We start from the raw sequence: 22,969 nt of genomic DNA, 5'->3' as shown, positions 1-22,969 counted from the left end.
TTTCAAACTCGTAAACCGTTGGGCCACTGACTGCGTGGAGCGTGAGCTGGAAGAGCCGAGGAGGTGACCGGTGTCTGTGTGGTCCCCAGGTGTGGAAAAAGAAGCTCTCCGCGGCCATGGAGCTGGGCGACGCGGCCGAGGTGAAGCGCTGCAGGAACATGGAGGTCCTGTACGACTCCCTGCAGCTGGCGCACAAGTGCATCCTCAACTCCTTCTACGGCTATGTCATGCGCAGAGGGTGCGCTCCCGCGGCGCGGCCGGGGAGGGGTTGGGGTGGGAGGGGAGGGGGCAGCCGCAGACACGTCGTCTCCCTGTCCTGGGCTGCGCACGGTGACTTGGCAGTTTCCAGTGGGTTTCTGGGATGGAGGCCATGGAGAGGGTCTGGGCAGCCACCGGGCCACACCGCGTGACTGATACAGGGTGTGAAGCTGTCTGAGCAGTCAGGAAGGCCAGTGTTGGTGGGGGGTCCTTAAAGCCAGGGTCCACTGTTTCTGGTGCACATGGGATGAGGTGGGATCCGAATGGTGGGTGAGAGCCTCGGGGGGAGGGGGTCATATAGGCCCGGGCACTGTGGGGAGGGGTCCCTGTGGGAGGGTCAGCATGGCAGCTTGGGAGAAGGAGAAACATGGGGCACTGGGGATTAGGTTCGAGTGAAAGTCATTTTATTTATTGTTACTTTTTTTTTTTTTTAAGATTTATTTATTTATTCCGGAGAGCGAGTACATGTGCTCCCGTGTGTGTGCAGTGGGAGAGGGGAAGGGGCAGAGGGAGGGAGAGAGATTCCCAAGCCGGCTTCCCGCTAAGCGTGGAGCCCAGCGTGGGCCTTGGTCCCACAATCCTGAGATGACAGCCCAAACCAAGCATCGGACATTTAACTGACTGAGCCACTCAGGGGCCCCTGTTGTGTGTTTTTTTGATGGCAGAGAAGGAGGAGTGGGAAGCCGGGCTAGAGTGGAGTCCTAGGAGCAGGAGCGTCGGGCCTCGGGTCGCCTGACGCCTTCCACTGAGACCTGTTTGGAGGCAATAAGGCAGATGCCTGGCAGGAAGCCGAGGCCGCCCGAGGGCTTGTGTTTTCCCTGAGGAGTTAGGATGAGCGTGGGGTCTGGGAGATGGCAAGGGCACAAGATGGCGCAGGGCACTGTGGAAGAGGCTCATGTGCGGCCACCTGGGCTGGTGGTGAGGGAGCTGCTGCCCTGGCAGTCTGCTGCCTCTCCCAGCCCTGTGCCCAGAAGGAGGGCAGAGGACTGTCCCCAGTCCTGAGCTCAGTTCCTCAGTGATTCTCTGGCCCTGCTTCGATGTCCCCTTCTTGGTTTCCTTCTCCTGACCTCCTCCAGTGACCCTTTCAGGGAGCCCCATCGGTTCCCCAGGCTATGACTGTCCTTCTTAGGGCTCGCTGGTACTCCATGGAGATGGCAGGCATCGTCTGTTTCACGGGAGCCAACATCATCACGCAGGCGCGGGAGCTGATCGAGCAGATCGGGTGAGTGCCGCACTCGGGTCAGCTGCCGGGAGCGGATAGCCTGGAGGGGAAGGCGGGCGGGCGGCTTGGGGAGTCAGCAGGTGGGCACTGTGTTTCCTGGGTCCACGGCCAGGAAGGACCTTCACACTGGGTTCTCCCTACGTGAAGGCCATGGTCCGGTCTCCATGTGGCCTTGTTTCTCTGTTTCTCCAAAGGAGGCCCTTGGAGCTGGACACCGATGGAATATGGTGCGTCCTGCCCAACAGCTTCCCTGAAAACTTTGTCATCAAGACGACCAGTGTAAAAAAGCCCAAGCTGACCATTTCCTACCCTGGGGCCATGTTAAATATCATGGTCAAGGTGAGCCTGGGTCTCCAGGGAGGGCCTGCTTCCCTGGGCCTGGATTCCTGGCACCACCCCCAACTCTGATGGGGATTGGGAGGGGGACTGTGTTGGTTCTCAGGCTTGTGTGTTCCCTTCTGAACACGAGACCGGCCTGCTTGTGCCGTTCAAGCTTCCCTAGAGCCCGAGGGTCCGTACAGAGTGCGGTGCTCACGCTGGAGTGAGTCTTCCTCTAATGCTTGTAACTTTTTATTTTGAAGTAGTGTCAGACTTAAGAGGTTTGTGTACGCTGTGGCTCGCAGCTAAGGCGTCCACGCTCACACCACACCGTGACCAAGCTGGAGTCTTTGTGTCTCCTGCATCTCCCGGGCCCGGGCCCTGTGCTGACGTGCGGGTCCTGTCTGCTCAGGTCCCTCCAGGCTGGCAGCTCCCTGTCTTCAAGGAGTCCTGGCCGGCCTCTCCTTCAGATTCGTGTCTTGTTTTTGTCGTTAGAATGAGGTGGTATGGCCTGTGTTTCCTCCTGTTGCTGCCCAGTGTCGGGATCTGCCCTGCTGGCCTCCCCTTCCCCGTCCCGCCCACTCCCCCACCACCTTCCTGCTGCTGCAGAAGCGTCTCGTGGGGTCATGCAGCCCACACCCCCGCGGTGGTGTCGCGCCGTCTGGCTCGTGCTCAACTACCAGAGCCACGCGTGCACGCTGGGGAGATCGCTGAGGGGACGCAGCTGTCCTGACTCTCCCTGATCTTCCCTGGTTTGAGTGTCTGTTGCTGGTTCTGTGTGGCTCTCCCCTCCCACATTCCTGGCGCGTGGATTACTTGGAATCCTTCTGTAGGGAAGCACCATCACCCTTGACCACTTAGCCCTGCTTAGTGACGCACTTGGTTGAGTCCTGCTGGGTTCTGGACTGCACTTCTTCCTCTGGCCGCTGGGGGCTCCTTCTCGTTGGCCCACGTATTCATTCTTTTTTTTTAAGATTTTATTTATTTATTTGACAGACAGAGATCACAAGGAGGCAGAGAGGCAGGCAGAGAGAGGAGGAAGCAGGCTCCCCGCTGAGCCCAATGCGGGACTCCATCCCAGGACCCTGAGATCATGACCTGAGCCGAAGGCAGAGGCTTACCCCACTGAGCCACCCAGGCGCCCCTTGTCCACGTATTCTTGACGCATGCCTCTGTTCTGTGGTTTGGGGCTTTTTTTTTTTCTTTAGCAAACACTTTCATACTTCCTGGTCCTGTAAGGTGCTGTAGCCTCATGTTGAGTTTCCCCAGTCCCAGTCCCGTTTTTCTAAGGAGCCAGGTTCCTTTTACTGGGGAGAGTGTTGGAAACCACGGTCAGGTACAGATGCTCCTTGCTGCTGGGTGTTAGTGCTTCTAGCTCTTGCGGTGGCTGAGCCAGGAGGGAGTGTTTCCCTGACACCTTCCTTGTCCACACATGCATCTGGATTGATTTCTCTACGTGTGCGCTTTAAAACCGAAAATGTGAGTCCACACTCACCTGTCCAGCCCCAGGCTAGTCCCCTTCCTCGTTGGTAACGTCTTCCTGTGGTGAGAAGCCTGTCCCTCACTCTGGTGTGTTTATTTGTTGGGCCCTAGTGTGTGTGTGCACAGTGCCTTCGGGATTGTGCCATCACGTGCAGTGAACTTGCGGCTACAGCACAGCATGTGTGTGTAGTGTGTCTGTCTTCGGTCTGTACTACCCCGTCGGGACAGGGTTTGCCAGAGTGACGAGTCGGCCCGTCAGCGGGATTCTGCACAGAATGCAGCTGGGCTTGTGTCTTCCAGGCTGCGGTCCCTCTCGGGATTGCCCAGCATCCTGGCTGGAGATTCACTCTTCGTGGAGTGCAGTTCTGTGGGTTTTGACCCACACAGAGTCCTGTTTCCACTGCCCCAGAGCAGGACAGAACAGTTTCCAAGAGCTGCTGCTTTATCGTCAGCCCCAGACTCTGGCCACCCAGTCTGTTCTCTCTGCAGTGATAATTCTGCCTTTTCCAGAATGTTCTGTGAATGGAAACAAGCTGTATAAGCTTCTAGACTTAGCAGAATGCGTTCTGGTTCATCCCCGCCTGACGGGTGTCAGAACTTAACCTCTTTCTCTGGCCGAGCGGTGTCTGTTATACAGAAGAGCCCCCGTTCGCTGGTGCAGCCGGTCCGCAGAGGGCAGCTGTCATTTCCAGAATGGTGGGGAGTGAGGCAGCCTCTCTTGCCCTCACTTCGCAGGAAGGCTTCACCAACGACCAGTACCAGGAGCTGACCGAGCCGTCCTCACTCAGCTATGTCACCCGCTCAGAAAACAGCATCTTTTTCGAGGTTGACGGACCCTACCTTGCCATGATCCTTCCAGCCTCCAAGGAAGAAGGCAAGAAACTGAAGAAGAGGTAGGAATCCTGTAGGAATCGTGTTTGGGAAGAGAATGAACGGACGAGACTTAACCCATCTTGGAAGTGGACCAGGAGGCCAGATGGGAATCGTAGTTTTTTAACCTTCTTGATTCAGTTTGGAAACATAATACTGCCCCCTCTGCTCCCCACCTGCTAGATTCTGGTTCCATAGGCTGCAGGCCCTTTGGTCATTCTGTCAGAAGCAGGAGCCTTGGGGTGGAGAGATGTGTGCCGCCCGACGGAGGCCAGAGGGGAGGGTCGGACGGAGGGCCAGTGGCACGCAGCCAGCCTCCCGGGCTCCCGTTCACTGCCGTGCTTGCCCGTGATTCCAGGTATGCGGTCTTCAATGAGGACGGCTCCTTGGCTGAGCTAAAGGGCTTTGAGATCAAACGCCGAGGGGAGCTGCAGCTAATTAAGATCTTCCAGTCCTCGGTGTTCGAGGCCTTCCTCAAGGGCAGCACACTAGAGGAAGTGTACAGCTCTGTCGCCAAGGTGGCCGATTACTGGCTGGATGTGCTGTACAGTAAGGTAGGGCCCCCCTCCTCTTCCCTGGGCTGCAGACGGCCCCCATGTCCCTGGCTCCGGTGCCTCCCGGAGTCCCTGTCAGTGGGACCCCCGTGTCCAGTGATGGAAGGCTTTGAAGAAAACAAATAGCGCAGTAAAAGCAGCTGTAGGACAGTGTACTAGTGGTCATGTCAACCTTGCTTCTCGCAATGCTTGTAGTCCCTGTAAGTGAGCGTGGGGTTTCCGTGGTTTAAACAGCAGGGCCGGCTTCCCTTCAACAGCGCCTTCTCACGGACAGCATCGTTCTCTGGCTGTTGCCGCTCGGCCTGTGTCTCGTCGTGTTTGCGCTGTGTAGCTCCCAGGACTGTCTACTGCTGTCGGGCATCAGTTAGGTGTATGGTTTCCGCAGCTGTAATGTCTCCTCGAACACTTTTGTACGGGTGCTCGTCCCTCCTCTATTGTGGTATTTGCTAAGAGGAGACTTTCTGAGTCTAAGGGATACTGGAATATTCTGGAACATTATTCTGCCTTCCTTGGCTCTGTGGGCTGTGGTAGCTTGGCGTGTTGTCTTATTCTGTCGTGTTGACCCACACGTGAGAGTAACCACCAAGAGAGAAAAACACACAAAACAAGAGCCAAACAAATCTTACAGGATGTCGGGGGCACGAGGTCAGGGGCATGTGCGTGGGAGCCCTTAGGGCTGTTTGCTCCCTGACTTCTCATTGCTGAGGAATGCCTCGGCTCCGCACTCGGTCTGCGGCTCTCCGGCTTGCGCTGTCTCTCTCCTCACTCCTCCTTTGCCTGATTTTCTCTTCCTTTCAGGAGAAAAATCGCCAGTTCCGTCTTTTCCCTTTTTCTCCAGCTTTGGTACTAATAGCTCACACATTTCTTAATGTCCTCACATAGTTTAATGACACGGCAGTTAGGGTTTTGCATTTGGATTTGTAAGTGTTCCTGTTCGCTGGCGTGACGCAGCCCTGTCGCACGGCTGGAGAAAGTCAAGTGACTGGGCGGGCTGTTGCCGGTGAGCCTGGGGGGGCGCTGCTTGCCTTCTGCGCCACGGTGTGCCCGTTGCCTCTCTTCAGGCGGCTAACATGCCCGACTCTGAGCTGTTCGAGCTGATCTCGGAGAACCGCTCCATGTCTCGGAAGCTGGAAGATTATGGAGAGCAGAAGTCCACGTCCATCAGCACAGCCAAACGCCTGGCTGAGTTCCTGGGAGACCAGATGGTGAGGGACGCGGGCCTGAGCTGCCGCTACATCATCTCCCGGAAGCCCGAGGGCTCTCCCGTCACAGAGAGGTGAGGGTTCCCGAGCTTAAGGCCTCAGGTGCTCGGAAGCTCGAGTCTGTTGTGGAATGTCTGTCCCTTTGTAGCAAGCTGAGCTTCCTTGGAAAGGGCAGGACGGGGCGCCTGGGGGCTCAGTCAGTGAAGCGTCTGCCTTCGGCTCAGGTCATGACCCCAGGGTCCTAGGAGCGAGCCCCACATTGGGCTCCCTCGTTGGTGGGGAGTCTGCTTCTCCCTCTGTCTCTCCTGTTCCGCCTGCTTGTGCTCTCTCTGTGTCAAATAAATAAATGAAAAAATCTTTTAAAAAAATGAAACAAATTACGTACAGAGTAAAGTAAAGAATTCTTTTATAGCAATAAGAGAAAGAGGACAGGAAAAGCAGGCAACAGGTAAGAACGGGCGGCTTGCAGGTGAGGAGCATGATGGCCAGTGCACGGAAGGACGTTTAAACTCACCGTAATCAGGAAGTGCGGGTTTTAGAGGCGTCGCTGGTTGGGAAGAAAGAGCAAGGATAGCAGTTGTCATCCTGTAGACAGGCACGTGGGTGACTGTCCCCTCACAGCAGGGCCCGAGCAGAGCGGTGCTGATTCCCCTCACGGGGGAGCACGTTTGGGGACATGCCCTGCCTCCCTGCCCCCGCGTTCACCTTGGGTTTAAGAGCGCATGTCGGGAAGGCCCTCGTGTCCTTCAGTCAGAAGACGGACACGTGTGTTCTATGCGGTGAAAGGCGGTGTAGGCGTCGGAGTGATAGGACGGCAGCGGCGTGCTGCCTGCGGGGTGCTGCTCCTGCACGGCGGCACACTCCCGCCTGTACCTCACTGACCAGCACGGGCGCCGCTCTTCTCGTCCCGGATATGTCTGGGCAGGAGGAGTAGAGACGCCTGTGTGGGCTCAGTAAACACCCAAGCAGGGATCTCGTGCATCTACATGAGGACGGTCGGGGGAGCTGCACGGGACTTCCTCCTTCTGGTCTCTCACGGAAAATGGCAGGGCGTGAAGGTGGAGAGGACTAGGTGGTGTGTGCACCGGTGTCGGTAGTGTTCTTTCTGAGTGTCTTCCCGTTCACAAATACCTCCTCCAGTGAAAGGGTGATGGTTGCGCTGCTGCTGGGTAGCGATGTGAAGCCGGCTCCTTCTTCCGGGAGAGCAGGAGTCTTCCTGTGTCTCACTCCATGAGTGACATCTTCGAAACGTCTCAGTGCGTGTACACACGTGAATATGTGATTTACGTAATCTGTAAACCATGGCCAAACAACACAGACCAAATGGTGCCTGGTGGGGGGAGCGTGCGTTTGCCCACGACGTTTTAATACAGCGATGCATCATGTAGCTCGTCTGACGAACATTACATATTAGCTGTACTTTACACGAAGGGACATCCTGAAGTAACAGCACGGTTACAGACGAGGTTCTACACCCTTATTTCCATGTGGAATGCGTGTACATTGGTGAGCACTGTGACGGGAGTCGAGGAGATTCTGGTGTTGGTGACTTCTGTGCCTCTCTTCACCCAGGGCCATCCCGCTTGCCATCTTCCAGGCAGAGCCCACGGTGAGGAAGCACTTCCTCCGGAAGTGGCTCAAGAGCTCTTCCCTCCAAGACTTCGACATTCGGACGGTGAGTACTGACTTTGTTCCTCTGAGAGGTTTAGAAGGAAGCGTCGACAGCAGAGCGTCCCTGACTCGGGTCAGCATTTTGTCTGCAGTCTTTGGTCTTGTCCTCCCTGATACGTAAGGAGCTTGTTCCACTTCAGGAAAGCTCAGTGCTGGGGAGGGCCTGGACCCAGGTGCCGCGTTCTTGGGCTGGCTCAGCCCTGCTAAGTCTGGGATCCTAGGAGTCATTTAAGTGCTCTGTGGAATGGGTTTCCCTCTCTGTGAAATGGGTACGTTTCGTCCCAGAATTTCGAGGTGGGTAAAGCGGTCGCAGGAAGCGTTCAGCTCAGTGCTCGGTGTAGAGTGAGCACAGCGCTGCTGCTGCTCCTCTCTCTCACACCCTGTCGCCGTCCCCTTCCCGCCGCCCAGATCCTGGACTGGGACTACTACATCGAGCGTCTGGGGAGCGCCATCCAGAAGATCATCACCATCCCTGCGGCTCTGCAGCAGGTGAGGCCTGCCGGCACAGACAGGGCCCCAGGGGCTCCGTGGCCCCGGAACCCTGGGCCTGGCCTGTGCTAGCCAGTCGGACGGGTGATCCGTGCCCCTCTGTGTAGGTGAAGAACCCAGTACCACGCGTCAAGCACCCTGACTGGCTGCACAAGAAACTTCTGGAGAAGAGTGATGTCTGCAGGCAGAAGAAGATCAGTGAGCTCTTCGTCCTGGAGGGCCGGAGACAGGTAGTGCGCCCGGGACGGTGGGGGCCCTGCTGCCGCCATTCACGGGTCTCGGATGTTTCTTTCCTTTGTAAAAAGGTGCGCCTGACATTCGACTCTCTATTTTCCGCTGGGGGGGGTCTTCTGGGATCGGATGCACTGAGCCGTCCATTAGGGAGACGGACTGTCTTCTGTGTGATGATGGTAATTGGACTCAGGGACTCTGAATCACTGTGCCAGAGACTTTGGTTTTCTAAACCAGAAAATAAAAACCTGTAGAGACCATAAAAATACTGAAAGGTGTAATGAAGGGCTTAGCTAAAATCAGAAGAGCCAAAAGAAAATTCTCCAATGCTGAAAATATTTTTTAAGATTTTATCTATTTATTTGTCAGAGAGACCGCAAGAGAGGGAGCACAAGTAGGGGATGGTGGGAGCCCGATGCGGGGCTCGATCCTAGGACCCTGGGATCATGACCCGAGCCAAAGGCAGAGGCTTAACCCACTGAGCCACCCAGGCATCCGGGGAATTAGAAATATTTAATGAGTACTGATCCTTGGGGTGCCTGGGTGGCTCAGTGGGTTAAAGCCTCTGCCTTCGGCTCAGGTCATGATCCCAGGGTCCTGGGATCCAGCCCCACGTCAGGCTTTCTGCTCAAGCAGGGAGCCTGCTTCCCTTTCTCTCTCTCTGCCTGCCTCCCTGCCTACTTGTGATCTTTGTCGGTCAAATAAATAAAATCTTTAAAAAAAAAAGAAAAGAAAAGAAAGTACTGATCCTATCAAAATTTGTGGTATGCAGCGAAAGAACACTTACATGCATGGTGTCTGTTTGCAAAGATGTTAGCAAACAAAAACAAGTAGGAGATCGAATAAGCATTCAACTGAAGAGTCTTAGCAGCGTACTGAGCTGCGGAGGGAGAAAGACAAGTTATGAAGGCAAGAGCAGGAAGGAGGGAAGTAAACAGTAAATCCCAAACCTTAGTCTTTGAAGAGACTTAGGAAATAGACAAATCTTTGTCAAGATTGATGAATCTTCTGGCTTTATTTTATTTTACTTTATTTTTATTTACTTTATTTTTGAGACTTTAATGTGTGGGAAGAGCAGGTTGCCGTGGGACTCCAGCTTATGGGAGGGTGTGCATTTGAGGGCATGCTGCGGAAGCACACAGTGTAGGGGAGTGACCGGCGCTGTGCTGGCAACTGGGGGCCGGAGGGAGATGGACCTGTGCTTCACAATATTTTATTTCTTACAAAAAGGGGAGAGCCTTGGAGCAAATGTGGAAAGATGTAAGTGTTTGCTTCGTAGTCATGTTTGAGTGATGTTTTGTTCTGTCTTCACTCTTTTTTTTTTTTTTTTAAGATTTTATTTATTTATTTGACAGACAGAGATCACAAGTAGGCAGAGAGGAAGGCAGAGAGAGAGGAGGAAGGAAGCAGGCTCCCTGCTGAGCAGAGAGCCCGATGCGGCGATCCCAGGATCCTGGGATCATGACCTGAGCCGAAGGCAGCGGCTTAACCCACTGAGCCACCCAGGCGCCCCATCTTCACTCTTTGACATTGAAAGTAGATTGGTTGGTGCACACTGTGGTGTACAAGTGTTTTATCCCATTCAGTTGACACTGTTCAGTTGACATACGGTATAATTCTCAAGGTGGAATTATCTGAGAGATCGTGGCATTTTAAGTCTCCTTTGGGTCTTTGCAGGTGGGCATAGCACAGGCTCCACAAGGCACGCAGAGCCTTGGTGCTCCCGACATGGAGGATTTTGGTCTGGTGAAGCCACCACACTCGGCAGTTCCTGTTGCCACTAAGAGGAAGCGTGTCCTCTGGGAGAGCCAGGAGGAGTCACAGGACCTGGAGCTGACAGTGCCCTGGCAGGAAATCTTGGGGCAGCCCCCGGCCCTCGGAACGACCCAGGTAGGAAGCTTCGGAGCCCGGAATAGCCGGAGGAGGAGGGGCAAGGACAGCAGGCGGGCCCACGCTGTGCTCGCTGTGCCCGCTGTGCTCGCTGTGCCCGCTGTGCCCGCTGTGCTCGCTGTGCCCGCTGTGCTCGCTGTGTCCCGTGGAGTCTGCTAAGCAGCTTGGGTACCCCAGGATGGGTCTTGATCTCTGAGGGGGTCAGGAGTTGTCCAGTCCCTAGAAGAGATACGCGGGCTTGGAAGCCACGTGACATAGTCACCGAGGAGGGCGGTTTCTGTTTTACCGCGTGCTCCTCCGTTGCGTTTCTTCTGTCCTCTTCCTGACCTGTCGCACCGTCTGTCCTAGGAAGAGTGGCTGGTCTGGCTCCGCTTCCACAAGAAGAAGTGGCAGCTGCAGGCCCGGCAGCGCCTGGCTCGCAGGAAGAGGCGGCGTCTGGAGGTGGCGGAGGGCGAACCTGTGCCCGGGGCCATCCGGGACAGGCCCGCCACTGGCTTGGGGAGCTTCTTGCGCAGGACCGCCCGCAGCATCTTGGACCTTCCGTGGCAGATCGTGCAGGTGTGGACGGCGATCAGTGGGCGTGGGGTGCCTCCAAGGGCAGCAGCGCAGCCAGTGGGAAGGTCCCGGGGCTCCTCCGATGGTCTGGCATGGAGGGAAAGGATGGGCCTTTGCTGGCGAGCGCTTCCTGTGACGAGGCGACGCACGCTGCTCTACGCTCCCTGCCTTTCAGATCAGTGAAACCAGCCAGGCGGGCCTGTTCAAGCTGTGGGCGGTCATCGGCAGCGATTTGTACTGCATCAGGCTGAACATCCCCCGCGTGTTCTACGTCAACCAGCGGGTGGCGAAAGCCGAGGAGGGGCCTTCCTATCGCAAGGTACGGGGCCGCAGGAGTTGGTGGTCTGCTGCCCGCTCGGCCTCTCACGTGGTCTCCACCCCGATGGAGGGGCCCCATAATTCGCAGCTAGAAAGCCAGATGAGCTAGGTGACCATCAGCGAGGTGTGCTGGGGCCTCTGTCTCCCGAGCTCCTCTTGGGGTGCTGTAAGAATTGGAGCGGTGTCTGTGGACTGCTCCGTGAGCAGAGCTGCCGTACTGTCCTGGTGCGCCCTCCTCTTGTGTCTCACGTCCATGGCGCAGGGGGGGGACTAGGTGGACACTGATCTGGGGCTCTTCTGACAGAAACAGCTTTGCTGGGATAGACCTCACGTGCCGCATGAGTCACTCATTTAAAATGTACATTTCAGTGGCTTTCGTGTGTATCGGTCGCGCAGCCTCTGCTACAGTCTGCCTTGAACGTTTTTATGATCCTCGGAAGACTCCCAGACCTGTAGCCGCGTCTCCCCTCCCTCTGCCCTCGGTAACCGCTGGTGGCCGTTCTGCCCCTGCGTCAGCCTGTTGCGGACGTTTCCTATAAACGGCAGCCGCGTGACTTCGTTCCACCCAGAGCTCCTTTACGGAGGCTCCGTGCTCATCGCTCGATTGGGTGCCCACAAGCTGATGTGTAGTTGAGGAGATGAGATGTGTGTGTTTGACTGGGAACTAGATTGCAGAGGCTTCCTGGAGGAGGTGAGGCTCGGCTCTGAGGAGGAGTCAGCAGGGTGTGGACCCAGCTAGGGCAGCAGATAGCAGGTGATCGGAATTCCTGTCGCTTCCTTGGATGCGGTGGGCGTGGTGGCTTCGAAGGAGGACATCTTCCGGGGATCGTTTCCTGTTCGGTGCCGTCTCCTGCTCCCCTCTGCAGGGTTTCCCCACTCTGTGGCTCCCCCAGACCAGTGCTCTGACCAGGAGGAGGTGGTTCCTCTCAGATTAAACTCAGAAGACAGCAGGACGGTAAACCAGGCGCATCTGCCGCCCTTGCCGTCGGAGAGCTCCTCTGCGGCTCAGGAGCCCCGGGCTGCTGCTCGAAGTCACCGCCGAGCTTTCAGTTTTCCTCGCAAGGAGGTTGGGCTCTAGCGGGTTCACTCAGTGGCAGTGGCACTTTTCCAGTGATGCGTGTCGTGTTGGAACGGACATCACCACTTAGCTGCGTGCTGAGCTCATCGCCCTGTTGTCACCAGGTCAGCCGTGCTCTCCCGCGCTCCAATGTGGTCTACAACCTCTATGAGTACTCGGTGCCCGAGGACATGTACCAGGAGCACATCAACGAGATCAACACCGAGCTGTCGGCCCCAGACATTGAGGGCGTGTATGAGACTCAGGTGGCTGTCCTCCCGGCTCAGCTGAAGAAGGGTCCAGTGGGGTGGGGTGGGGGCAGACGCGTGTGGGATGCACAGGCTAGCAAGCACGACCGTGGGCCCCCTCCGAGACCGTGAACTGCAGCAGCGCGTCTGCTGAAGACACACAGCGGCCCTCACGCTGCCTGTTCCCCCGCCCCCCGCCCCTTCTAGGTCCCGTTACTGTTCCGGGCCCTGGTGCACCTGGGCTGTGTGTGTGTGGTCAATAAACAGCTGGTGAGGCACCTGTCGGGCTGGGAGGCCGAAACCTTTGCTCTTGAGCACTTGGAGATGCGCTCTCTGGCCCAGTTCAGCTACCTGGAGCCAGGTATGACGCGTGCCGGCTGCCCCGGCCTGGCCCGGCCCCCAGCGCGCCTCGGGCTGACGGCCGCGTCCTCCCTGCAGGCAGCATCCGCCACCTGTACCTGTACCACCACGCGCAGGGCCACAAAGCCCTCTTCGGCTTGTTCGTGCCCTCCCAGCGCAGAGCGTCTGTGTTCGTGTTGGACACCGTAAGTTCCTGGCAAGGGGAGGTCAAGCCTTTGCCGCCCGTGCCTGTGGCGGAGGGGGCCCTGCCACCCACACCTGCTGAGAGACCTCACGCGGCCTCGGTCGGTCTAGGTGCGAAGCAACCAGATGCCCAGCCTCGGCGCTCTGTACTCAGCCGAGCACAGCCTCATGGTGGAGAAAGTGGGTCCCGAGCTCCTGCCTCCCCCCAAACACACTTTCGAAGTTCGGGCTGAAACCGACATGAAGACCATCTGCAGGGCCATCCAGCGCTTCCTGCTGGCCTACAAGGTGAGCGCGGTCGGGTCTGTGTGTGCGCGCCCCTCCCCCAGCCTGGGACCCTCCCCCCAGGCGCTTTCTTCCCCAATGTCCAGGAGGAGCGCCGTGGACCCACACTCATCGCCGTTCAGTCCAACTGGGAGCTGAAGAGGCTGGCTGGTGAGGTTCCCGTCCTGGAGGAGTTCCCGCTGGTGCCTGTGCACGTGGCCGATAGGATCAGCTACGGTGTCCTGGACTGGCAGCGCCTTGGGGCCCGGCGTATGATCCGCCACTACCTCAACCTGGACACCTGTCTGTCGCAGGCCTTCGAGATGAGCAGGTGAGCGGAGCGCAGGCGCTTCGTCTGTGCTCCCGTGCTCTGGCCGCTCCCCGTTTGCTTGTCCACTTCCTGGGGCTGACCCCATGCCCCCCGTGCAGGTACTTCCACATCCCCATTGGTAATCTGCCCGAGGACATCTCCACCTTCGGCTCCGACCTCTTCTTTGCCCGCCACCTCCAGCGCCACAGCCACCTGCTCTGGCTGTCCCCTACGTCACGCCCTGACCTGGGTGGCAAGGAGGCCGACGACAATCGCCTCGTCATGGAGTTTGATGACCAGGCCAGCGTGGAGATCAACTGCCCAGGCTGCTACTCCACGGGTGGGTGCTTGAGGCCCACGGGGTCCCCGCCTGCTGGTGCTTCTGCCATTTCTTGCCATTCCGTGGTGGCGGGAACGCCGAGCGGTGGGTGCTTCACGCTTGGCTGTACCGGTGTGGGAACGGAGTCTGCGGGAGCTTCCATGGCTGTGGGACGAGTGAGGGTGGGCTCCACCATCTGCTCGGTGGCCGTCTTGCCGGCCGGCCCTGGCTGCCGCGGGGAGCAGTGCATTGTCAGAGCCTGCGCTTGCTGCGGCTGGGCTGCCGCTCCAGAGCCGGGGTGCACAGGGGGTGGTTTCTCTGTGTGCAGTGTGCGTGGAGCTGGACCTGCAGAACCTGGCCGTCAACACCATCCTGCAGTCCCACCACATCAACGACATGGAAGGGGCCGACAGCGTGGGCATCAGCTTCGACGTGCTGCAGCAGGCCTCCCTGGAGGACATGATCACCGGCAATCAGGCCGCCAGCGCCCTGGCCAGCTACGACGAGACCGCGCTCTGCTCCAGCACCTTCAGGTACCCGGGAGCCTGCGGCCCTGAGAGCCTCGCCTTGACCGTTTTTGTCCCGTCCTCTCCCTAAGCAGAAGAGCTGAGTCTGGAATCCAGAAGAAACATGAGAAGCTCTTGTATCCTCTGCCCTTGTTTTGGAAACCTAAGAGCTAACACACTGTCACTGGGGCTTTTTTCCGCCGTGGGCAGCAGAGCCAGAACCCCACATGGATCCCGGCTCTCTCCTCCGTTTGCTGGGCTTTGCTGCCCTCGGGGCACTGTGCTCTGGCCTCCCTCCTGGGCCGGGAAGCTTGCCGTAGGTGCTGAGTGCAGAGGGAGGCCTGAGGGTGAGAGGAGGGCCCGGCAGTGAGTTTGGACAGTGAGGAGGGAAGAGGCAAAGGTGACAGAATGGGGCAGGCTGGTGCTGGCGACCGTGGGGACATTTGTGCCTTCTTCCAGGATCCTGAAGAGCATGGTGGTGGGCTGGGTGAAGGAGATCACGCAGTACCGCAACGTCTACGCTGACAACCAGGTGATGCACTTCTACCGCTGGCTGCGGGCCCCGTCCTCACTGCTCCACGACCCGGCTCTGCACCGCACGCTCCACAGCATGATGAAGAAGCTCTTTCTGCAGTGAGTGTTGCCGGGCCCGCTCCCGGCCAGGCCGAGCCCTTCGTCCCTCGAACCAGAGAGGCGCTCAGCCAGCACGGCTGCCATCTGGAGCTCATTTCTGGGCTGATAGGCCGGGGTGGTAAAGGTCCTGGGGCGCTTAGTGCCGTCACCCTCTGTGCGGCGTCCTTCCAAGCTGTGCTGTGCGTCATAGTCTGTCTGTCTCCTTCTGGCACAAGTCGTCATGCCTTGTGTGTGCTGTGCTGCACCTCTCGTTACCAGTGGACCTTGGAGACCCACGTGTGTGTGTGTTATCCTAATGGGCGCTCAGGCTCAGGCTGCTAGAGATCACCAAGAAGAACGGTTTTGTACCCAATGCGAATGAATCTGCAGAATGACCTTCAGCGAGCAGAACTGATGCAAGGTCGATAGACAATATATGACTAGCCAGGAAGATGCTGATCTGGTGGCCGGTGACGGTTGTACAGCTGACCGTCCTCTGGCAGTGACGGGACGCGTGTCCCTAGCCCACTGACGCGGGAAGGTGCTATCGGGATATACTCGTCGCCTGCAATCCTCCTTATAAATGGTTCTGAACTTTCTTTTCAGGTCCTTTTCCAATTTCTCTATAGTTCTGTTGACTTTTTCCTCATCTCTAGGAGTTCTTTCTACATAAAAGTTAGCCATTTTTGTGTGATCTAAGTTCTATGTTTTCTCCTGTCTTTGATTATGTGTGGTTTTGTTCGTGGTGGGTTTTGCCCTGCAGAAATCTTCATTCACTTTTGCTTCTGGATTTCAAGCATATTTAGGATAGCTTTTTAGTTCGGGAATCAGCGTGTTGCTCCTGGGGTCTTGTGGTTTCTCTGCAGCTGTGACCGGTGGTTCTAACCTTCGTCTGCAGGCTCATCGCTGAATTCAAGCGCTTGGGGTCCTCTGTCGTCTACGCCAACTTCAACCGCATCATCCTCTGCACGAAGAAGCGGCGGGTTGAAGACGCCCTGGCCTACGTGGAGTACGTCACCAACAGGTGTCGGCAGCGCCGGAGTTCTCCCTCCCGTCCTTCTCTGAGACGTTTAGCTTCCGCTGAGGGACGTTCCTGTTGGGGCTCGTAGCACGGATCTGTTCGTAATGAATGTTTCCTACGGTTGCACAGCCTTAAGAAGCCTTTAATTTACTTTCTTTTTTGAAAGATATTTGTGCTAGTGTAGAATTACAGGTGCATCTGTTTTGAAAGTTTTAAAAATTTCTCTATTTCTTTCTGGGTAATTTCCTTCATCGTGTCCTTAAACTCGCTCGTCATCTCCCGCAGGGTTTGGCCTGCCGCTGGTCCCATCCCGCGGCCTTCTCGTGGCGAAAGGCCCGGTGGGGTCCTACGCATTCCTAGGGTCTGTGCAGCACATTCTGTGTTTATTCTAGTCTGTGACTACATTGAGGTCAGGTTTAATAACCTTTTATGTGGCCTGTTCTGCCCACGGTCACACTTGTGTCCGCTCTGGTTTGTGTTTGCTGGGTAGGTTTTTCTCCCGCTCCCATGTCGTGTTTCTCTGCTCCTTGGCAGAGCTGCTGACAGCGATTAGACGCCAGCCGCTGCGAATCCGTGCGGACGCCCTGTGTGTTGGGTGCTCTTGTGTTTCGTTCTTCTGTGAATACTCCAGAGCTTTGTTACTAGGAAACAAACCGAACCTTCCGGGCACTTCTGGAGATTTGGAGGCAGGGTCAGAGCCGTGTTTAGTCGAGCGCTCGTTACTCCTCGTGGAGGCAGGACTGTTGCGAGCACAGCCCTGGGGCCTCGTGACTTGTGACTCTCGGACAGTGGTGCAGCACTCGGTCGCCCTCGCCCCAGCTTCGTGTTGTCTTGCACACACGTGCTACACGCTCTGCTCCGCGTGCTTGGGGCACGCCCGGGGAGGCCCCGGCGTCTTCCGCAGCTCTTGTGTCTCTGCTCCCCTCGAGCACCAGTTCCTGCCACTCCCTCCTGGTTGGTGCAGAAGCCTCATCAGCGGCGTGTTTGTGCTGTTCCCTAGAAGGCGTGAGGAGTCATACGGTCTGAATCCACCTTAAGTTCGTCGTTAGGTGGAGGATAAGCGCGTATGAAAATAAAAAGGAAACTGGAGAAAAAGAGAGAAACTATAGATTGCACTGAAGCACTTTCTGTTTTGCTTCTTTTTAGCATCCATTCCAAAGAGCTCTTCCATTCCCTGACAATTTCTTTCTCCCGGTCCTGGGAATTTCTTCTCTGGATGGATCCCTCCAACTACGGTGGAATCAAAGGCAGCGTTCCGTCTCGTATTCACTGCGGACAGGTAAGACCCGACCATCTTGGAGCACTGGGGATCCGAAATGACTCGGGTCCGTATTTGTCCCTTTGCACACATTTGGTGATTGCGGGCGGAGGGCCTGGTGTGGTCCCAGACTGCATCTCGCAGCAGCACACAGCAGAGCACGCTGCTTCTGCGGGGCCTGGGGAGAAGGGAGGAGCAGGTGGGCAGGTGGAGAACACACAGCCCAGCCGCGGGAAAGACTCAGATGAACACAAAGCAGGGTAGGGGCTGAGAGCAGCCGTGGGGCAGGGGCTGGTTCAGATGGGAAGGTTGTGGGGCTGTAAGGAGGGGACAGGCAAGCCAGGTTGGAAGAGCTAGGCCGGGGCTAGTGTCAGACGGCCGTGACACCAGGGCAGGCCTGGGGCGGCGCCCACAGGTGCAGCACAGAGCAGCTAGGACCAGGCCACTTGGGACCAAACACCGAGTTGGAGATTTGGCTTTTAGTGATAGAATGATTCTGAGCGGGGACGTGTCGGCCTGACTTCCACGAGGGCCGCATGTTGTGGGCAGTGCTGTAGAAGGGCAGGACGCAGTCAGCGAGACAGACTTGGGTGTGTTTGGAAGATGGAGGGAATAGGCCAGTGGGATGGGCTTGGGCGGCACCCAGGCGTGTGAAGCCAGGTGTCTGTTGGCAGGTGGATGGGGAGGACAGCAAGTGCGGGTGAGGGGAGCCGTGCTTGGCCGGGTGTGTGGTGGGCATGAGGTCCGCCTGCCCTCAGGACTGAGCGTGGCTGGGGAAGCACGGCCTGTGGCAGGAGGTGTGCGGAGACATCATACCTGGACTGACAGAAGGCGGCGGTGGTTGCTGCTCTAGGGATGTGGGGGCCGTCAGCCCGCACACGCTGGGGAGAAGGGCCCCCTCCAGAGGGGCATCCAGTCATGTGGGAGAGAGCTGCAGTAGCGCTGTGTGGACTGGGGTCTCCGGCCCAGGAGATCTGGGATTCACACAAGAGAACTAGCCACCTGAGGTCACCGCTTGTGATCTTCCTGCCCTGGGAAGGGGGAGTTGAAGAATCTTGAAGTGAATTATCTGGAGGAACAAAGTGAGAGTCCCCGTCACCCTGGGTGGCGTGCTTCTGCCCTAAGGGACCCCCTCCTCAGAGCCGTCCTGCGGGAATCCTGTCAGGCCCAGGGACTCGGGGGACTGGGTGAGCCTCACGGGACAGAAGGGTCGGGAGAGCCAGGTGGGGAATGACCTGGCTTCCTGCTGCTGGGGCCAGGACACAGCTGGGGCTGGGGCTGTGTCACAGCAGGGGTCCCCAGAAGAGGACAGAGAGGAGGCCGAGGCGGAAGAGGAGGAGGGGGACGGTGCGCCGGAGCCTGACGTGGAGGACAAGCTGGAAAACAACTGGAACATCGTGCAGTTCCTGCCGCAGGCAGCCTCGTGCCAGAGCTACTTCCTCATGATCGTGTCAGGTGAGCCGCCCGCCCGCCGCGGCCCTGGTGTGCGTGGGGACCTGTGCCCTGGCGGCGTGGATGGTCAGCCGCGCCCCAGCCGCAGGGCTCCCGAGAGAGGCCCTGTTTGCCCCGCGGCCTCGGCCTCGCCGCTGTGCGTGCCCCGAGGTCTTCCCTTCCCCTCTGGAGCAGACACACCTTCTGGCGCCGTCCAGAAGGTGCGCGCATGCAGGGGTCTGGCTCTGGGTGTGTGGCAGGCGGTTCTCCAGCCTCCCCAGCCGAGTGCAGGTCCGCCAGGGCAGCGGGAGTTCACCGGGGCAGTGAGGGTCCGCCGCGACAGCAGCCTGACCCTCAAGGCCGCGCTCTCCACGCAGCGTACATCGTGGCGGTGTACCACAGCATGAAGGAGGAGCTGCGGCGCAGCGCCCCGGGAAGCACGCCCCTCAGACGCCGGGGGCCCAGCCAGCTGTCCCAGGACGCCCCGGCGGCCGGCGCCCTGCCTGGTGAGCACGCCCCGGCCGTGTCCCGGGGTCCTGGGGCCCCCCCACTCCTGCCCTCCACGCCCCATCACAACACGGGGGACACAGCCGCCTCCCTGCCCTCCTAGGAATGATCACCTTCTCTCAAGACTACGTGGCCAACGAGCTCACGCAGAGCTTCTTCAGCATCACTCAGAAGATTCAGAAGAAGGTCACGGGCTCGCGGAACTCCGCTGAGCTGTCCAGCTTGTTCCCGCAGCTCCCGGGCTCCCACCTGCTGCTCAACAACCCCGCACTCGAGTTCGTCAAGTATGTGTGCAAGGTGAGGCTGCGACCCACACCTGCGGGGCTGGGGCCCAAGGGGTCCATGGGGCGGGGCAGGAGGGCAGCCTCATGCATGGGGGGGGGTGGGGAGGCAACCTCGTGCACAGGTGGCTCTGAGAGCACGGGGTCGTCATGGTGTGCAGGGCTGGGTGGGGAGGTGGCTGGGGCGGGAGAACGGCCTCATGTGCGGGGTGGGGGGGGTCATCTGTGTGGGGACGGGTCGTCCATGTGCGCAGGGCGGGAGCGGGAGGGTGACTTCGTGGGTGGGTGGGGGGGGCGTGTGCTCGTGTGCAGGGGAGGCATAGTTGCCCAAAGGACATACTCAGGTGACTCCATCATCATTTGCTGCCCCATCGGGGCAGCTGCTGTGGGAGGCATTGGGGGTGAGAAGGAGATAAGACAGGAGAGACCCCTATCCTCAAGGAGCCTGTGCGTCAGTGAGGGGTAGGTGGGCTCGGAGGAACGGGGCAGGGCCGGTGAGGAAGATGGGGACCATGGTGAGACCCCATTGACTTGCAGGGCCTGGCCAGGTGCACCCCAGGGAGAAGGTCCATGCAAAGACCCTGGGGTAGTAGGATCTGGGGGTGCTGGTGAGAGGCACGTGTGGAGTGGTGAAATGGTTGTGCGTGATCTGGTGGCTGGTGGGAGCTGGAACATGCTGTGATGCGCGTGGCGGTGGGGGAGAGCTTGCTGGCAGCTCCATGCCTCTCTGGGAAAGGCAGGCCGAGCCCGCCATGGGATTGTATTACCAGATGGCTCCCTCGCAGGTGTCACCTCTGCCGGAGAGAGGCTTTGCTGCGGGATCAGGTTACCTTCCCGCAAACTGCCTTTCGGGGCCGGGCTCAGGTGACTGCTGCTGCCGCCGAAGGAGTAGCTCAGTACGCCGTCTGGCCACTGTCGTGGACTGCACAATTTTCAATATCTGGATAACTTCCCTACAGTGAGATCTCACCGTTGTTCACGTGTGGTGTGTGAGTTTTGGCAAAGACCCACAGTGCCACGTCTCCAGCACAGTCAGGATGCAGAACGTTTTACCATCCTGCGAACAGGGCACCCGTCTTGGCATGCACCGAACTGTCTGTTCATCTGTCCCGTGTCCCTGTGCTTCCTGACAGGCGCGCGCAGGTCACTCTGTGGGGTGTGGCTGTGGGAGCTCACAGAGTGCTGAAGCCACTGACGGGGGGGGGGGGGGGGGGGGTTAAAACAGGCACCGCGGGGGTCAGCCACGCCTGCCCTGCCCTTCCGGGAGCCGCCCGTCTGGCCCTTGCATGGTCATGTCCCTTTCCGTCTGGCTTCTTTGACTTGGCGGAAGGGGTCCGTGCTCCTTCCCCGTTGCTGCCCGTTCCGGTGCTCTCTGTCCCGCTCTGCGACTGAGAGGCGTCCTGTCGTGCGGAAGAGCCGGGGTTGGTCTTGCAGTGGCTGAGTACATCTGTTTTATTGTTGGATTTTTTAAGACTGGAGTTGCTATAAACATTCATTTCTTTGTTCTTGAAAGGTTTTATTTGAGAGAGAGCTAGCTAGAGAGAGCACAAGCAGGGAGGAGAGGGAGGAGCAGTTTCCTTGCGAGCGGGGAGCTCCGCGTGGGACTCGATCCCAGGACCGCAGCCTGAGCCAGAGGCGGACGCTTCACCCAGGCGCCCCTGCTCTCTCATTCTCATACAGGTTTTTGTGTGAGCATACGTTTCATTTTATCAGAACTTAAATTTTATGGGGCAAAGATGGAGGAGAGGGGGATTGTCTGGGTCTTGTCCTAGTGCGGACTCCTAAAGCGGCGGGTCCGGTTTGCATTCCCGCCGGCGGCCTATGAGCAGAGGCCAGCTGCTCCACGTGCCTCCCAGCTCCCGGGCATTTTCAGAAGTTGAGCTTTGCGGATAGGTGTGTGGTGGTATCTCATTTTTAATTTGTATTTCCCCAGTACTAATGATGCTGAGTGTTTTTTCACATGCTGCTTTTTTGTCCATACATCTTTGGTGAAATGTCTAAATGTTTTGCCCATTATTAAAAAGGAGGTCTTTTTTTCTTGAGGTCATGTTTCTTATTTTTTTTTTTTTTTAAGATTTTATTTATTTACTTGACAGAGAGAAATCACAAGTAGATGAAGAGGCAGGCAGAGAGAGAGAGAGGGAAGCAGGCTCCCCGCTGAGCAGGGAGCCCGATGTGGGACTCGATCCCAGGACTCTGAGATCATGACCTGAGCCGAAGGCAGCGGCTTAACCCACTGAGCCACCCAGGCGCCCCATGTTTCTTATTTTTGAGGGTTTTTGTAAACAAAAGATTATTTGAGAGTGGGGTGGGGTGGATATGAGCAGGGGGTAGGGGGAGAGGGAGAAGCAGACGCCCCGCTGAGCAGGGAGCCTGACGCAGGACTTGATCCCAGGACCTTGGGACCATGACCTAAGCCAAAGGAGACGTTTAACTGACTGAGCCACACAGGTGCCCCCTTATTTTTTAGTTTTAAGAGTTCTTCATATATTTTTTTCCAAACGTTGGTTTACTTTTTCAGAATTCTCCTAACAGTATTTTTTCGGTGAGTGGATCTTAACTTTAATTCATCAAAATTTTTTTTTCTCGGGCTCCTAGGTAGCTCAGTGGGTTAAGCCTCTGCCTTCAGCTTAGGTCATGATCCCAGAGCCCTGGGATTAGTCCTGCATCAGCTTCCTGCCCAGTGGGAAGTCTGCTGCTCTGCCCCTCCCCTGGCTTGTGCGCTTTCTCTCTCTCCCTCTTGCTCCCTCTCTCTAAGTAGATAAATAAAATATTTGAAAAGAAATTTATTTTTCTTAGAGGGGTGGGGCAGAGAGAGGTGAAGAGAGAGAATCTTAAGCAGGGCCTGGAGCCGGACACGGGGCTGGACTTCACAACCCTGAGATCATGACCTGAGCCAAAATCAAGAGTCGGAAGGTTAACTGACTGAGCCACCACTAGACTTTTTTGAATAGGGTGAGCTCTTACTGTCCTGTATAAGAGTGGGAGGAGGGGTAGAGGGAGGGTCTTCAAGCAGAGCACAGAGCTCGATTTGGGCGGGTGGGAGGGAGCAGCCGGATCCCCCGAACCATGAGATCATGACCTGGGCCAAAAGCAACGGTCGGAGGCTTCACGGACTGAGCTACCTGGGAGCCCTTGAGTTAATTTTTATGCGGTGTGCATGTTTTAGACCGAGGTTGGTATTCCTGTGTCAGTGTGTCTAATGATCCCAGTACTACTGATCTGAAAAGACTGGCCTCTCTGCATCGGATAGTCTTGGTGTCTGTGTCAAAGCTTACGTGGCCGTGTACACGTACGGGTCTTCTGGATCCCCATCCACCTCACTGTTTTCTAACCCACGTCGTCTTGAATTATGTGACTTTATCAGTAAGTCTTGGAAACCGGACAGTGTGACTGCTTCAACTTTATTTTTTTTTTTCCAAATCGCTCTGGCTAGTCCATCTAGTTCCTTTGCTTTCCATATAATGTTTGAATCAGTATATCGGTTCCCTACCCAGAGGAAAAAAGTCCTTTTAGAATGTTGGTTGGAGTCCTTTTAATCTAGATAATTTT

General features: G+C 57.2%; 1 protein-coding gene across 2 annotated transcripts in view; it reads left to right on the top strand.

Moving 5' to 3' along the window:
• Nucleotides 1-22,969, top strand: part of POLE (DNA polymerase epsilon, catalytic subunit) — a 47,024-nt gene that overhangs the window by 18,321 nt on the left and 5,734 nt on the right. Inside the window, exons 21-45 of one of the 2 annotated variants that reach the window (XM_059139640.1) lie at nucleotides 90-238; nucleotides 1,388-1,480; nucleotides 1,675-1,819; nucleotides 4,016-4,173; nucleotides 4,509-4,704; nucleotides 5,766-5,980; nucleotides 7,479-7,581; nucleotides 7,986-8,066; nucleotides 8,174-8,296; nucleotides 9,975-10,187; nucleotides 10,536-10,745; nucleotides 10,918-11,061; nucleotides 12,243-12,383; nucleotides 12,573-12,726; nucleotides 12,804-12,910; nucleotides 13,020-13,196; nucleotides 13,280-13,503; nucleotides 13,602-13,822; nucleotides 14,130-14,334; nucleotides 14,767-14,940; nucleotides 15,818-15,943; nucleotides 17,087-17,219; nucleotides 18,488-18,653; nucleotides 19,007-19,135; nucleotides 19,240-19,433. In XM_059139640.1, the coding sequence (XP_058995623.1) occupies nucleotides 90-238; nucleotides 1,388-1,480; nucleotides 1,675-1,819; nucleotides 4,016-4,173; nucleotides 4,509-4,704; nucleotides 5,766-5,980; nucleotides 7,479-7,581; nucleotides 7,986-8,066; nucleotides 8,174-8,296; nucleotides 9,975-10,187; nucleotides 10,536-10,745; nucleotides 10,918-11,061; nucleotides 12,243-12,383; nucleotides 12,573-12,726; nucleotides 12,804-12,910; nucleotides 13,020-13,196; nucleotides 13,280-13,503; nucleotides 13,602-13,822; nucleotides 14,130-14,334; nucleotides 14,767-14,940; nucleotides 15,818-15,943; nucleotides 17,087-17,219; nucleotides 18,488-18,653; nucleotides 19,007-19,135; nucleotides 19,240-19,433 (3,981 nt within the window). The remainder of the gene's footprint in view (nucleotides 1-89; nucleotides 239-1,387; nucleotides 1,481-1,674; nucleotides 1,820-4,015; nucleotides 4,174-4,508; nucleotides 4,705-5,765; nucleotides 5,981-7,478; nucleotides 7,582-7,985; nucleotides 8,067-8,173; nucleotides 8,297-9,974; nucleotides 10,188-10,535; nucleotides 10,746-10,917; nucleotides 11,062-12,242; nucleotides 12,384-12,572; nucleotides 12,727-12,803; nucleotides 12,911-13,019; nucleotides 13,197-13,279; nucleotides 13,504-13,601; nucleotides 13,823-14,129; nucleotides 14,335-14,766; nucleotides 14,941-15,817; nucleotides 15,944-17,086; nucleotides 17,220-18,487; nucleotides 18,654-19,006; nucleotides 19,136-19,239; nucleotides 19,434-22,969) is intronic. The other variant, XM_059139641.1, reaches the window with a different exon arrangement.

Source organism: Mustela lutreola, chromosome 11 (assembly GCF_030435805.1).
Source record: "Mustela lutreola isolate mMusLut2 chromosome 11, mMusLut2.pri, whole genome shotgun sequence".
NCBI lineage: Eukaryota > Metazoa > Chordata > Mammalia > Carnivora > Mustelidae > Mustela > Mustela lutreola.
The sequence above is the reverse complement of the archived record's forward strand: the minus strand, read 5'-3'. Positions and strand labels throughout refer to the sequence as shown.